Genomic DNA, 15,230 nt, shown 5'->3' on the forward strand with positions numbered 1-15,230 from the left:
GGAGGCCCAGGATGCTGGCAGGACGCGCAGAGGTGGCATTAGTGACCCTGCCTGGAGAGCCAGGGAGACTTGGAGGTAAAACAATGACGGGAGTGCAAAGCTGGTGCCCTGGCCGTGGGGGGCGGGGGGCAGAGCCTGCGTCAGCAAGACCAAGATCCACCACAGCACTTGCTGCTGGAGGCTGGGGACGGAACATGAGCTTGGCTCCTAGACCCGCTACCTGTGTGCGTAACGGATGAAAGCTGACAAGCCCGTCACGCAGCGGAGAGGTCGACTTCTGCTTCCAGCAGTACAGGGGTCTCTTACCCTGAACAAATTCACCCCGAGATGCCAAGGACGCCGTTGAGCGTGACCACATCCTGATTACAGAGCTCGGAGAGGCAAGGGAGGACGAGGGCGGGTCTGGGCCTGCCCAGGTGGCACAGCGCGTGGCTGCTGGGGCGCGAGGCCTCCTGGTGCTCTGCTGGAGGCGAGGCTGCCTGCCGCGGTGACACACAAGGGCCCCAGGAGGTGGTTTTCTTCTGAAATCTCTTTAAATTCTCTCTCCTGGGAACCCCTGTGACTGCCCTCGTGTACACGTCGGGGTCAGGCTTAGTCTTGTTGCCTGGGGAGCCCTCGCTGAGACGTTGGCCGGGCGAGCGGGCCGTGTGAGCGCTGTGCTGGACCAGGGCCGCCGGGCCTGCCTCCGCGGTGCCGTACGCGGGTGTGGTCCCCTCCCCAGGAGGCTCGGGCGGCGCGACAGGGCCCCAGCGTCGGCCCCTCGCTTGACCCGGGGTTCAGCCTTGCCCACGCGTAGGTCTTCAGCTGTGCCTGGGCTTGCCCCCCCGGATGTCCACAAACGCAGTCGCTGTCACAGACACAGCTCGCTGTCTCAGGCCTGCCCTACCCCAGCCTGGACGCAGCGACCCTCGCAAAGTGTGCGGCTTCTGCGTCCGTCTGTGAGGGGTGAGGTGGGCCCGCTGGCGAGAGTGGCGTTCCGGGGCCGTGGGTCCCTGCGCTGGCTTCCTAGGGCTGCCGTAACGCAGCACCACAAGTCGGGGCACTTAAGGCAGAGAAACGTGGCCACCCGGCGGCTCAGTGGGGCGCGCGACTCTTGGTCTCAGGGTTGTGAGTTTGAGCCCCACGTTGGTGTAGGGATTACTTCAAATCTTAAAAAAAAAAAACAGAAGAAAAGAAAAGTATTCTCATGATTCTAGAGGCTGGAAGTCCGAGGTCCAGCTGTGCCCAGGGTTGGTTTCTTGGGGGCTCAGAGGGAGTCTGTTCCCTGTCCCCACCGCCCCAGCGTCCGTGCCGTCTGGGCCCCAGTCTGTGTCCTGCTGTCACACTGCTGTCTGTGGGTCTGTGTTCCCTTCTAGGGACCCAGTCACGTAGGAGTTAGGCCCCCCAGTCCCACCATGACCACATCTTAAGTAGTTACACCTGCAAACCTCCTCTTTCCAAAAAAGGTCACCTTCTGAGGTTCTGGAAGGACATGGATGTGGGGGGGTGCTGTTCACCCCACTGTTCATAACCCCGCTGTCATCCCGAAGTCCTGCACTTGGCACCTGTTCTTGGGAAGGTGTCTTGCAGGTTTCTGGGGGCGCGAGAAGGGGCAGGATGCCGGTGTAGTGTTAGCATTGAGTGTGTGTGGCCAGCGGCCTGCAGCCACTCGCCCCTGTGACAGCTCTGCAGCGCTTCAGCGAGAGCACCCTGGAGTATCTGGCCAACCTGGACCAAGCCCCAGACCCCACGGTCAGGAAGGACACCTTCGCCTCCGACATCTTCAGTGCGTACGACGTCCTCTTTAACCACTGGATGCAGAGCCGCGAAGCCAAGGTAGCGCCTCTTGGGTGTGCAGGGAAGCGTGGTCTCACCTTGCTGCCCCCGCCCCGCCTCCCGTGCTTTAGGCTTTGGGGGAGGGGGTTGGCCGGGGTGGGGGGTGGGGGTGGAGCCAGCTGTCCCCTGCTTCCCCGCTGCCAGCTCAGGAGGTGGGGGTTTCCGCGGGGATTGGAGGTGCCCTGTGCCAGGGCTCCGTGGCATCTGTTTTGTTTTCTGCTCTGCCCCAGCCTGCCTGGAGGCTCCCTCCTGCACTGCCCGTGGGGGAGGGGGCTGGGGCCTGGTGGGTGCCCCGTGGTGTTTCCTTCATGGCCTCGCTGGCCTTCTGCTGTCCAGAGCCTGGCCATGGTCATGGTGACTGACCTCTCTTCCCTTGGACCCCTTGAGGACCCCCTGGTCACATGGTAACGTGGGTTTTCTCACTTGGGCCCCTGGGTTCTTGGCGAATGGGCCTTGGGCCTCGGTTCGGGTCAGTGGTCTGGGCCCGAGCACCGTGTCACTCTTCCTGTCAGCTCCGGCTCGCTGTGGTGGAGGCCCTGGGGCCCATGAGCCACCTGCTCCCAAGCGAGAAGCTGGAGGAGCAGCTCCCCAAGCTCCTGCCCGGAGTCGTGGCCCTCTACAGGAAGCACGCAGAGGCCTTCCACGTGTCCAAGGTGTGCTCCTGCGTGGTGTGCCTATGCAGAGCTCTGTCCACCGGCCCGTCCCCACCCGGGTCAGATGGGAGGAAGGGTGGCTCAGAGGGTGCTGCTGGACTCCGTGGTGCCTGGGGTCCACGGCCCCCTGTCCTGAGTCTTCCCCTCCTCTCTAAATTGCTGACGTGGCGGTAGGGCTCCCTTATCTGAGCCCTGAGGTGGGGTCTCTGCAGCCAGGGGGTGGGACTGGAGCCTGGGAGAGGTATGACGGCCTGTCTCCTCCCTGCTTGAGCAGAGCCTGGGTCAGATCCTTGAGGCTGCGGTGGTTGTGGGCAGCCGCACGCTGGAGGCCCAGCTGGACTTGCTCCTGGCTGCTCTGCATGCTCAGGTAGGACGCGCAGGAGATGGGGATGGGGGCTCCTGTGGTGGGGCAGGCTGGGCTCCCGGGCTGGGGCCACATTGCAGCACGGCTGCCATGACAGGGGCAGGTCGGGGTGCTGCCTGTCGCCAGGTCTTGGTGCAGGTGCCTGCTGAGGCTGGCAGGGAGCAGGAGTGGGGTGGGCTGTCCAGCCTAGTGGTGCTGTAGCAAGGGTGGTCCCTGGGTCCTGGGCGTGGCCCCTGCTATGGAGCTCCTGCCCCGGCAGGGATGGGTGGCTCCAGGGCCAGAGGCCTGAGATGGCCTGGGGTCTGCACTGGCTGTGGGTCCAGAGGGCGGGGAGCAGGCAGACAGAGCAGAGGAGATCTGGGGCTGCTGGGGGGCAGGTGCCTGCGAGGGAGGGGTCCACTGAGCCGGCTTCAGTGGGCCTGCGAGCTGTGGAGGTCACAGGAACACGGGGGCAGGTGTGCAGTGGCAGGAGCGAGTCCTGGAGAGGGCACAAGAGGCGCGGGGGAGAGGCGGGGGTCTCCTGGCCCCGGGGGCCCTCCCGCGGTGGTCTGCCCGCCCCACGGGGCCCCCAGCCAGCACTGCGCCCCTGGAGGAGCTGGAGGAGCAGTGAGGTGGGTAGATCCCTAAGAAGATAAAAGTGTCAAGCTTGGCAGGAGACCTGGAGCGCTGAGCTGGGCCAGCAGGCAGGTGCGGGTAGCCACCCCCCAGGGCGCGCGGCTCCGGGGTGGAGGTCTCCCCGTTGTATCCCACCCATGGTTTGGGGATCAGGCGAAGGTTCAGAGCTGCCCCCCGAGCTGTCAGCAGCCCAGCTTAGGGGAAAGCCTGTCTGTGGTGTGGGTGGGCCCCAGAGCTGGCCGACCCCGCATCCCCCACCCCAGAAGGACGGCCTGAGAAGCCGGCATGACGCACCCTCGGCAGCACCTCAGGGACAGGAGCCGGACTCAGGGATGCGGAAGGAGCTGCTGGTGACAGTGACGTTCAACACCTGCTTATCAGTAACAGTCACAGCAGCGCGGGTCTGGGGGTCTGCGGGTCCGGGACGAGTGTCTTTAACCCGTGAGAGCCCCCAGCTCCTGGTGAGCGGACATAGCGTGTTCCCTGGGCCTGGAGGGAAAGGCTCCCCTTTCCCTGCTGGGGGCCCCGGGCTAGGTCTGTGGGAGAGGTGGGGAGGGCAGGCGTGAGCCCTTGTAGGCCGCCCTGGCCTGCCCGCTGCCCGCCCTGCCCCATTTCTCCCTGGGACGCGTCCTGCCTGTGGCCGGCCTCCACCACTAGGGCTGCGGGTCCTCTCTGCCGTGCTTGGCCTGGGCACAGTCCCGGGCACAGTACCTGGCACAGTACCAGGCACAGTCCTGGTCACAGTACCGGGCACAGTCCTGGTCACAGTACCTGGCACAGTCCTGGTCACAGTACTTGGCACAGTCTAGGACACAGTACCGGGCACAATCCTGGTCACAGTACTTGGTACAGTCCAGGACAGAGTGCCGGGCACAGTCCTGGGCACAGTACTGGGCACAGTCCTGGTCACAGTACTTGGCACAGTCTAGGACACAGTACCGGGCACAATCCTGGTCACAGTACTTGGTACAGTCCAGGACAGAGTGCCGGGCACAGTCCTGGGCACAGTCCTGGTCACAGTACTTGGCACAGTCTAGGACACAGTACCAGGCACAGTCCTGGTCACGGTACTTGGCACAGTCCAGGACACAGTGCCGGGCACAGTCCTGGGCACAGTACTGGGCACAGTCCTGGGCACAGTCCTGGTCACAGTACCGGGCACAGTCCTGGGCACAGTACCGGGCACAGTCCTGGGCACAGTACTGGCCACAGTCCTGGGCACAGTACCGGCCACAGTCCTGGGCACAGTACTTGACACAGTCCAGGACACAGTCCTGGGCACAGTCCTGGTCACAGTACCGGGCACAGTCCTGGTCACAGTACTTGGCACAGTCCAGGACAGAGTGCCGGGCACAGTCCTGGGCACAGTACTGGGCACAGTCCTGGTCACAGTACTTGGCACAGTCTAGGACACAGTACCGGGCACAATCCTGGTCACAGTACTTGGTACAGTCCAGGACAGAGTGCCGGGCACAGTCCTGGGCACAGTCCTGGTCACAGTACCGGGCACAGTCCTGGGCACAGTACCGGGCACAGTCCTGGGCACAGTACTGGCCACAGTCCTGGGCACAGTACCGGCCACAGTCCTGGGCACAGTACTTGACACAGTCCAGGACACAGTCCTGGGCACAGTCCTGGTCACAGTACCGGGCACAGTCCTGGTCACAGTACTTGGCACAGTCCAGGACACAGTCCTGGGCACAGTACCGGGCACAGTCCTGGTCACAGTACTTGGCACAGTACTGGGCACAGTCTAGGGCACAGTCCTGGGCACAGTCCTGGTCACAGTACTTGGCACAGTACTGGGCACAGTCTAGGGCACAGTACTGGGCACAGTCCTGGGCACAGTCCTGGTCACAGTACCGGGCACAGTCCTGGGCACAGTACCGGCCACAGTCCTGGTCACAGTACCGGGCACAGTCCTGGGCACAGTACTTGACACAGTCCAGGACACAGTCCTCAGTATCAGTCGTTTGCAGGAGGGCTTCCCTCGGCTAGAAATCCACCTGCTGCAAATGGAATCAGTCCGTGAACGTGAGAGCTAGGAGTAAAGTCAGGCAGGTTGCCTGTCACAGGAGTGACAGTAGCACGACATCTGCCAGGCGACGGCAGGAGAGGGCCCGAGGGCTGGAAGAGCGGCTGAGATCTGTCCCCGGGCTGCCCGCCCCTGCCCCCGCCTGGTGCCGCTCTCTGCCACCGGAATCACCCAACGCTTTCGCCCCCGTGTACGTCTTTAGTGTGGTGGCGTAGGTTCCGTTACATCTAGAGGAGCCTTTTGATTTCTGCAAACTGGTTTTCAGATCTCCTATTACCCAATATACTTTTCTTCTTTAACCTACCTGGAACTTATTTTAGGGAAACCATGAGTGAGAATCCAATTTTTTCTTCTCTGCAGATGACTGCCCACTCGCGTTAGTTATCTCTTGCCGTGCAACTGATTGTTCTGGAACTTGGCACCTAATGGCAGCCATTTGTCATTTCACAGCCACTGTGGGTGCGGGATCCAGGCGCAGCTCAGCGCGTGGCCCTGGCTTGGGGTCTCGCGTGCTGACAGTCTGAAGGCTCGGCCAGGGCTGGGGGCTGCTTCCGCCAGGGTGTCCTCGTGGGGCTGTTGGCTGGAGGCCTCAGTTTCTGGCCGCGGGGCTGGGTCCGCGGGGCTGCTGCGTGTCCCCCGGAGTGAGAGCCCGCTGCAGTGCCCTTCACGAGCAGCTCAGGTCTTTACGGCGGGAAAAACCAGGAGTGGAGCCTGGGCCAGTGCCTGCAGCGCCCGCTCCCCTGTCCTCTGAGAGCCAGCAGGGTCCGGCTTCGGGACTCACTCTGCTGCTGACCGCCTCTGGTGCTTCCTAAGACGGGTTGTACTGAAGCACAGGACTGTGCCCGGTACTGGCGTCGTGGCCATGCCCCTGGGACAGGGGGTGTAGGGCCTGGGTCGCCACCTCAGAGCCTCAGCCCCCCCGAGGGTGTGGGGCTCCGTGTCACCGCGGAGGAACAGCAGACCCGGGAGACACCTGCCCACAGCTTCAGTTTTTATTTTAACCGATGCCACTTTTTTTTTTTTTTTTTTTTTTTTTTTTTTACGATTTTGAATGAATCAGCACTAGGTGTTTCCGTTTCCAGGACTTTCTATGTTTTAGAGCTAGTGGTTTCTAGTCTGTACCCAAAGGAAGTGTGAAGCTGTCTCCTGGCTGCTGGTGGGAAGGGCAGAGTGTGCCCCCGCTCCCCTCCCCGCCCTCCCCTGCCACAGGGGCGTAGGCCCGGGTACCGCAGCAGCCTCTAACCACAGGGCACGTGCTTCTGTGTCGCCCCACTGGAATTGCTGGAGTGGCCTCCACCTGCAGGCTGTGCTGCCTGCGTGGTGGGTGTAGAAGCCACGAGGCCTGGATGGTCATTGTGGGGGCCCCATGTCCGCAGGAGCGTGTGTCCTTCCAGGCTGCTCGGGCCCTGGGAGGCAGCATACCCCCCTGTAACTGTTGTCCATCTTCTGTCCCTTGGACCAGATCTGCGTGCCTGTGGAGTCGTCCAGCCCCCTGGTGGTGAGCAACCAAAAGGAGGTGCTGCGCTGCTTCACTGTGCTGGGTAAGCAGGCTGCAGCCCCCGTGCAGGACCATCTGTGGACGCGCGGGTCTGCTCGCCGTGGGGGCCTGTGGACCGCTGCTGTGCAGGGTGGCAGCTTTGGTCATGGGTTGGAGGTGAGGAGGCTTCTTTGTCTCCCTGTCCCTGGGTCTGTGTGGAGCGGAGGCCTGGCCGGGCTGCAGCCCCGGGTGTTATCCTGCCCAGCCCCTGAGGCTTGCACGCGCTGACATCAAGCAGGGAGCGAAGATTATTACAAATAATGTGCGTCATCCTGCAGCTTGCTGTGCACCTGACCGCCTGCTGGCCTTCCTCCTGCCCAAGCTAGACGCCAGCAATGAGAGGACCCGCGTGGGCACCCTGCAGGTCCTGAGGCACGTCATCAATTCGGCTGGTGAGCGTCCGGTGGGAGGCAGGGCCTGGAAAAGGCAGATACTGTCCATCTTTTAGGTGGAAGGACCATCTTGCTCTCATTGTTTCTCCCCCCACCCCTTTTTTCCCTAAAGATTTTATTTGTTTGAGAGAGAGGGAGACATGGGGTGGGGGAGAGGAACAAACCAACTCCTTGCTGAGTGTGGAGCCTGACATGGAGCTCGATCCCAGGACTGACATCATGACCTTAGCGAAAACCAAGAGTCAGACGCTCAACCAGCTGAGCCACCCAGGTGCCCCTTTGCTCCGACACATTCTTAAAAGTATTTTTCCCCACTTTCTATTTTGTAAAATTTCAAACTTTTTGAAAAACACCTTTCTGCCCACTAGTGAATGCCTGTCGTAGACATTTGCCTTTGATAGGTGACTGGAGACGCTGGGAAGCTGCGTCCCTACCCCCGGCCGGGTGTTCAGTGCTTGCTCCCGGCTCAGTGGCTCAGCTGCATCATGCATTGTCACAGCTGCCCCCGGGGTGTCCAGTTAGAGGTACCTGCCTCAGGTGTGGGCCTCTGGGAACGGGGCAGGCCAGCCGTTCTGCAGAACACCTTTCCATGTGCGTGTGTCTCGTGACTCCCTCACAATCAGGTGGAAGGCTTCAGGCTTCTACTTCTAAGACTCATTTAATCAACAACGAGCTTGGACACTTTTCACACCCGAGTGTATATTCTTTGATGAGCCTTGGTCAGTACATAACGGCCTCGGGCCACAGTTGGCCTGCAGCCTGCTGTTGGGCAGCCCAAGCTCCGAATGGATTTTACATGTTAACAGGTTGTAAAAGCAAAGAATGTGGCACCACACATGGCCCTTGAGGCCTAAAGTCGTATTTCATTGGTCCTTCATGGAACAAGCACGCTGACTCCTGTCCTGGGAGGGTCGCTACAGGTCAACGCTGAGCCACAAACAGTGCCTGTGCACACGGACCTCCTCATGGAATTGGGGGATGATGCCCGTGGGATGAGGTGGGGATGGCGTGTGCTCCAGACGCTCTGTTCTTTCCCTTGACCAGGCACACTGCCTTCCTTCCCACCTGCTCCCTCACACTTAGGCTCCAGGAGTCCTCTTTTTTTTTTTTCCTTTTTCTTAAAGATTTTATTTATTTATTCACGAGAGACACAGAGATAGAGAAAGAGGCAGAGACACAGGCAGAGGGAGAAGCAGGCTCCATGCAGGGAGCCCGACGTGGGACTTGATCCCGGGTCTCCAGGATCACACCCTGGGCTGAAGGCAGCGCTAAACCGCTGCGCCACCCAGGGATCCCTGTTTTTTAATGTCTATGTCTTTTATTCAGTTTATTAAAAAATAAAAACAAGCAGTTCACCATTTTTCCCAGCCCTCCACCTCTGGCAACCACCAATATGTTCTCTGTATCAGTGGGCATAGTTCTATAGATACATATAGCTGATAGATAGGTTTTTATTCTTAGATTCCACATATAAGGAGAGATCACACAGTATTTATCCTGCCATCTGAGTCTTGGTCAGTCTTTTTTTTTTTCACTTGATCTATCAATTTTTTTTTAATTTAAATTCAATAAATTGACAAATAAAAAAAAATAAATAAATTGACATATAGTGTATCATTAGCTCCAGAGGTAGGGGTCAGTGATTCACGAGCTGCACACAGTGCCCAGTGCTCATCCTGCCACGTGCCCTCCTTGGTGCCCGTCACCCCCTCACCCCGTCCCCCCGGCCTCCCCTCTAGCGACCCTCAGTTGGTTTCCTAGAGTTATGAGTCCCTCATGGTTCGTCTCCCTGAGTTCATCTTACTGTATTTTCCCCTCCCTCCCCCCATGATCCTCTGTTTTGTTTCTCAAATTCCACGTATGCGTGAGGTCAAGGCCTAATTGTGTTTCTCTGACTGACTTATGTCGCTCGGCATCATACCCTCTAGTTCCACCCACGCTGTGCAAATGGTAAGATCTCACTCTTCTGACGGCCGAGTCATGCTCCGTTGTATACATAGGCCGCGTCTTTACCCTTCATCTGTCGATGGACATCTGGGCTCTGTCCACACTTGGACTCTCGTGGACGTTGCTGCTGTAAAGGTTGGGGTGCAGGCGCCCCTGGGAATCACCGTGTCTGTGTCCTGTGGATAAGTACCCAGTAGGGCCGTTTCTGGGCCATGGGGTAGCTCTACATTCAGCCCCTTGAGGACCCTCCACACTGCTCTCCAGAGCGGCTGCCCAGCCTGCATCCCCACCAGCAGGTCAGGGGGCCCCTTTCTCCTCATCCTCACCAACCCCTGCCGTCTCCTGACTTGCTGATTTTAGCCATTCTGGCCAGTGTGAGGTGGGATCTCGCTGTGGTTCTATTTGATTTCCCTGATGCCGAGCGATGTGGAGCATTTCTTCATGTGTCCGTTGGCCACGTGTAGGTCTGCTTTGGAGAAACGTCTGTTCGTGTCTTCTGCCCATTTCTTCACTGGATCATTTGTTTTTTGGGTGTCACATTTGAGACGTTCTTTATAGATCTCGGATACCAGCCCTTAATCTGATAAGACACTTGCAAATACCTTCCCCATTCTGTAGCTTGTCTTTTGGTTTTGGCCACGGCTTCCTTTGCTGGGCCGAAGCTTTCCATCTTGGTGAAGCCCCAATAGTTCATTATTGCTTTTGTTTCCCCTGCCTCTGGAGACGTGTCTAGTAAGAAGCTCCTGCGGCCGAGGTCGCAGAGGTTGCTGCCTGTGTTCTCCTCTAGGATTTTGATGGATTCCTGTCTCACATTTAGGTCTCTCATCCATTTAGAGTCTATTTTTGTGTGTGGTGTAAGGAAATGGTCCGGTTTCATTCTTCTGCACGTGGCTGCCCAATGTTCCCAGCACCATTTGTTGAAGAGACTCTTTGTTCCATTGGACAGTCTTTCCTTTTTTTAAAATTTTAAATGTTTTATTTATTTATCCATGAGAGACACTGAGAGAGAGAGAGAGAGAGAGAGAAAGAGAGAGAGGCAGAGACACAGGCAGAGGGGGAAGCAGGCTCCATCCAGGGAGCCTGATGCGGGACTCGATCCTGGGTCCCCAGGATCACGCCCTGGGCTGAAGGCAGGTGCCAAACTGCTGAGCCACTGGGGCTGCCCTGGATAGTCTTTCCTACTCTGTCAAAGGTGAGTGGGCCATAGAGTTGAGGGTCCATTTCTAGGTTCTCTATGCTGTCCCATTGATCTACGTGTCTGTTTGGGCCAGTACCAGACTGTCTTGATCACAATTTTGTAAGACAGCTTGAAGTCAGGCATTGTGATGCCACCAGCTTTGGTTTTCTTTTTCAACATTCCTTTGGCTATTTGGGAGTTTTTCTGGTTCCAAGGAAATCTTAGGATTATTTGTTCCAGCTCTGTGAAAAATGTTGATGGGGTTTTGATAGGGATTGCAGTGAACGTGTAGGTTGCTGTGGGTAGCATAGACAGTTTAACAATATTTGTTCTTCCAATCCATGAACATGGAATGTTTTTCCATTTCTTAGTGTCTTTCTCAATTTCTTTAAGGAGCGTTCTACAGTTTTCAGAGTACAGATCCGTCAAACTCTCCCTCTTCTCAGATGACATGATACTCTGTGTGGAAAACCCAAAGGGCTCCACCCCAGAATTGCTAGATCTCATACAGGAATTTGGCGAAGTGGCCAGATACAAAATCAATGCACAGAAATCAATTGCATTTCTATGCACTAACAGTGAGACTGAAGAAAGAAACCAAGGAATCATATTTTATGGTTTTCGGTGCAATTGTAAATGGGATCAATTCCTTGGTTTCTTTCTTCAGTCTCACTGTTAGTGCATAGAAATGCAATTGATTTCTGTGCATTGATTTTGTATCTGGCCACTTCGCCAAATTCCTGTATGAGATCTAGCAATTCTGGGGTGGAGCCCTTTGGGTTTTCCACACAGAGTATCATGTCATCTGAGAAGAGGGAGAGTTTGACTTCTTCTTTGCCAGTTCGAATGCCTTTTATCTCTTTTTGTTGTCTGATTGCTGAGGCTAGGGCTTTTATGTTGAACAACAGTGGTGAGAGTGGGCATTGCTGTCATGTTCCTGACCTTACGGGGAAAGCTCTCAGTTCTTCCCCATTGAGGATGATGTCCACTGTGGGCTTTTGTATGTGGCTTTTATGATATTCAGGCATATTCCCTCTATCCTTACAGTGAGGAGAGCTTTAATCAAGAAATGCTGCTGTATTTTGTTAAGGAAGTAGACTTTTTCTTACCAAATGACACAGTTCAAGAATACACTTTTCCCCTCTCTAGTACACCTTAGGGAATTACTTCTGTCGCCATGCGTTATTAGTTTTATTTTGAAACATAACACCCATACAAAAAGCACACATGTGTACCGTTCAGCATAATGACCCCCTACCTTTGCCTGCGAGAACTCGGCACTGGCCTGGAGCCCCGCCGGCCTGCTGGCGGGTGGTGTGGATAGGACCTGAGCGTGTGAATTACTCTGTGACTTAGCTCTTTCCCTCAGTATTCTGTGTGTGAGATTTATTCACGTAGTGTAGCTCACTCACTTTCCTTCCTGTGAAGGATTCCAGTGAATTAAGCTGTAGTCCATCCAGTCTAGTGGTGATAAGTGCCGTGGCCTGTGATTTCTGTTACGATGCACCATGCCACTGGGAACACTCTTCTGTGCACGTATGGTTGAGCGTATGCTTAGGAGTCATAAAGTATGTGTGTGTTCAATGTTAGTCAGTAAAACCATTTTGTTGTCCAATGTTTGTGCCGCAGTTTATACCCCCTGCCTTATTAGCACAAGCAGCATGTGAGGAATATTGCTTTGTGTCTTTGCCAACACCTGTCAGCCTTTCACTTTAGCCATTGTGGGGGATGTGTGTCCTGTCCATTCTGGCTTTTTTTTTTTTTTAAAGCTTTATTTTAGAGAGCTCATGCATAAGCAGGTGGAGGGGCAGAGGGAGAGGGAGAGACAGACTCCCCACGGAGTGCAGAGCCTGACATGGCACTGGATCCCTTGACCCTGAGATCACACCTTGGGCCAAAACCAAGAGTTGGAGGCTTAATGGATTGAGCTCCCCCAGGTGTCCCTTGTTCTGGTTTTCATAAAATTAAAACACATACTTAGTTTGGCTTGCAGTGAGAAATTCAGTAATAGCTTGTTGATCTATCAGAAGTCCTTAAAACATGTTTTTTCCTCAGTGGCAACCAGACTTTATTCTTTTTTTCTTCTGCTTTATTGAGACATAATGGACATGTAACACTGTGTAGCATTGGGGTGAACGACCGCAGCCTCCCCCCTGGTGGGATGGGTTAGACCAGAGCGCCTCTCCCCACTCATTGATCACAGTTGCTGCTGTGACCCCGGTGCTGGCTGTGTCTGTGGGCCTGTTCCTGCAGGCTGTGTCCTGGGCACCTGCAGGAAGGCCTCATCACTGTCTGCTTGTAGGCGAAGGTGGGAAGGGGTGGTTCAGGAATGGCTCCGGCCTGGCGTGAGCATGAGCGGCAGATCTGGGATGCACATCCAGCTTGGGCTGAGCCGGGGCTCTGCTCTTTTTAGAAGTCTTCGAATTTTGAATTAAAGTGTTGTAATATGATTAAGAAGTTGGGGCCAGAGTTGCATTCTTTGGCATCTTGAACCAGGAAGCTTCTCGTGTGGGTGGGTGCTGCTGTTGCCACCAGGTTGGCCACACAGGAAGCTCTTGCCTCTTCCTTCCTTTCCTTGCTTCACTGTCCTTGAGCATCAAGTATTGTCACTGAAAACTGATGACAGTCTCAGTTTCCATACAAGTGATTTGGTCTGTTTGCCTGGATGCCCAAAGGGTGTTGATTTTTTTATTCTAAATTCAGAAATTTTATTGACTGTGTTGGCTGTTCTGGGAGTGATATTTTCCCCAGATCTGTCAAAGGCCTTTTCAGTATGTAGTTGTAAATCTTATTTTATCTCAGGATTTTTGTTTTTTATTTATTATTTTTTAAAGATTTTGTATTTTTTCATGAGAGACACAAAGAGGCAGAGACACAAGCAGAGGGAAAAAAAACAGGCTCCCTGTGGGGAGCCCAATGTGGGACTCGATCCCGGGATCACAATCTGAGCCACCCAGGTGCCCCTTATCTCAGGATTTTTTTTTTTTAAGATTTTATTTATTTATTCACGAAAGACACACAGAGAAAGACACAGGGAGAGACAGAAGCAGGCTCCATGCAAGGAGCCTGATGTGGGACTCGATCCCAGGTCTCCAGGATCACACCCCGGGCTGCAGGCGGCACTAAACCGCTGTGCCACCGGGGCTGCCCATATCTCAGGATTTCTAAATAGGATTTCAATATTCTGCTATTCCAGAAGTCTTCTTTAGCACTCCCTATGTGTGCTTTGTTGTCTTTGCCTGTCTTTTATACTTTTTGTATCAAATATTTTAAAGTTTTTTGGCTTCCAGTCATCTTTTTTCCTTCAGAATGTCCCTTTCTAATATTAAGAACAAATCACATTCAGTAAAATGCACAAATCCTAAGTGTATGACCTGGTGATATTTTATACATCGTTCAACCACGTAACCATTACTCAAACGGTGGAAAGTTTCCAAAAGCCAAAGTGTCCTTGTACTTGCTTTCAGACAGGAGCCACCTTTACTCTAGGAAGTAAGCACTTTTCTGACTTCTCTTCAGTAAATTGATTCTACGTGCTCTTGGATTTCATATGAAGAGTTCGTTACAAGAGGCGACCTGGACCCTTGCATCCGTGTTCTTTCCCTAAGCATTGTACGTTTGAGATTTATACATCTGGTGCATCACTTCATCCTTATTGCTGAGTTATGTTTAATTATGTTTTGTGAATAAAAAAATGTTTTCCTGTTGATGGACACGTGGGTTGTTTCCAGCTTGGGGTAGTTATGGAGAAGGCTGGTATGAACGTTCTCGTACAGATCAGCTGGTGGGCACGTGCAGCATGAAATTTCTGGGCCTTGGGGCAGGTGCATGTTTAACGTTACCAGAAACGCCAGGTGGTTTTCCCGTAGGCTTCCTATCCTGTGCTCACGTATGATGCGTGAAAGTCTGCTGCTCCAGCTTCCTTGCCTGCTCTTGACATCGTCAGTCTCTTAATTTTCATTGTTTTGGTGATTGTGTCACAGGACTCACCAGGGAATGTGAATTTTCTAATGAGTACAGTGGTTAAGCATCTTTTCATTTACTCTGTTGGCCTTCAGACATCTTTTTGTATGAAGGAGGTTCCTGTTCAAGTCTTTTGCCCATTTTAACACTGGATTTTTTCTTATTATGGTCCTGTCTAGGAATTCTTTGTCTGAAACATGTGGATAGGGTGTGCACCCTCAGTGGTTGGTGCCTTCGTGTCTGAGAAACCTATGCCCTTCCGGAGGACATGAAGACATTCTGTTTTCTGCTAGGAACTTTATCGTTGAATTTCCACATTTCTTTGATTCATTTCTAGTTAATTTGGGAGAATGGTGCGAGATGTAGGGAGTAAAGATTATTTTCATATGGGCATCCAGTGATTGCAGCACTGCTTGTTCCGGAGACCGGCCTTTCCTCGTTGCCTTGCGTTAGCGCTTTACAGCGAGTCAGGTGCCTGTATGTATTAGGCTGCTGGGCTGCCTTAACAAAGCATCACAGACTGAGGGCTAGACAACAGAAATTTATCGTCTCAGGGTCTCACTGTGAACGTAGATGTCTGAGATCAACGTGTGAGCAGGGTGAGGGAGAACCTGTCCCATGCCCCCGGCCTAGCTTCTGGAGCTGCTGGCAGCCCTCGGCATTCCCTGGCTAGTAGCAGCCCTGCCCTGGCCTCTGCCTCTGTCTTCATCTCTACAAGCATCTCCCTGGGTG

The 15,230-nt window shown here is 54.7% G+C and overlaps 1 protein-coding gene across 7 annotated transcripts in view; it reads left to right on the forward strand.

Moving 5' to 3' along the window:
* The window catches only part of MROH1 (maestro heat like repeat family member 1), a 66,763-nt gene that overhangs the window by 22,145 nt on the left and 29,388 nt on the right, over positions 1-15,230 (forward strand). For all 7 annotated transcript variants that reach the window (XM_072745939.1, XM_072745942.1, XM_072745945.1 and 4 more), the window contains exons 7-11: positions 1,664-1,815; positions 2,328-2,468; positions 2,743-2,835; positions 6,945-7,023; positions 7,298-7,411. In XM_072745939.1, coding sequence (XP_072602040.1) covers positions 1,664-1,815; positions 2,328-2,468; positions 2,743-2,835; positions 6,945-7,023; positions 7,298-7,411 — 579 coding nt within the window. The remainder of the gene's footprint in view (positions 1-1,663; positions 1,816-2,327; positions 2,469-2,742; positions 2,836-6,944; positions 7,024-7,297; positions 7,412-15,230) is intronic.

The sequence above is a fragment of the Vulpes vulpes genome, unplaced genomic scaffold (assembly GCF_048418805.1).
Source record: "Vulpes vulpes isolate BD-2025 unplaced genomic scaffold, VulVul3 u000000671, whole genome shotgun sequence".
NCBI lineage: Eukaryota > Metazoa > Chordata > Mammalia > Carnivora > Canidae > Vulpes > Vulpes vulpes.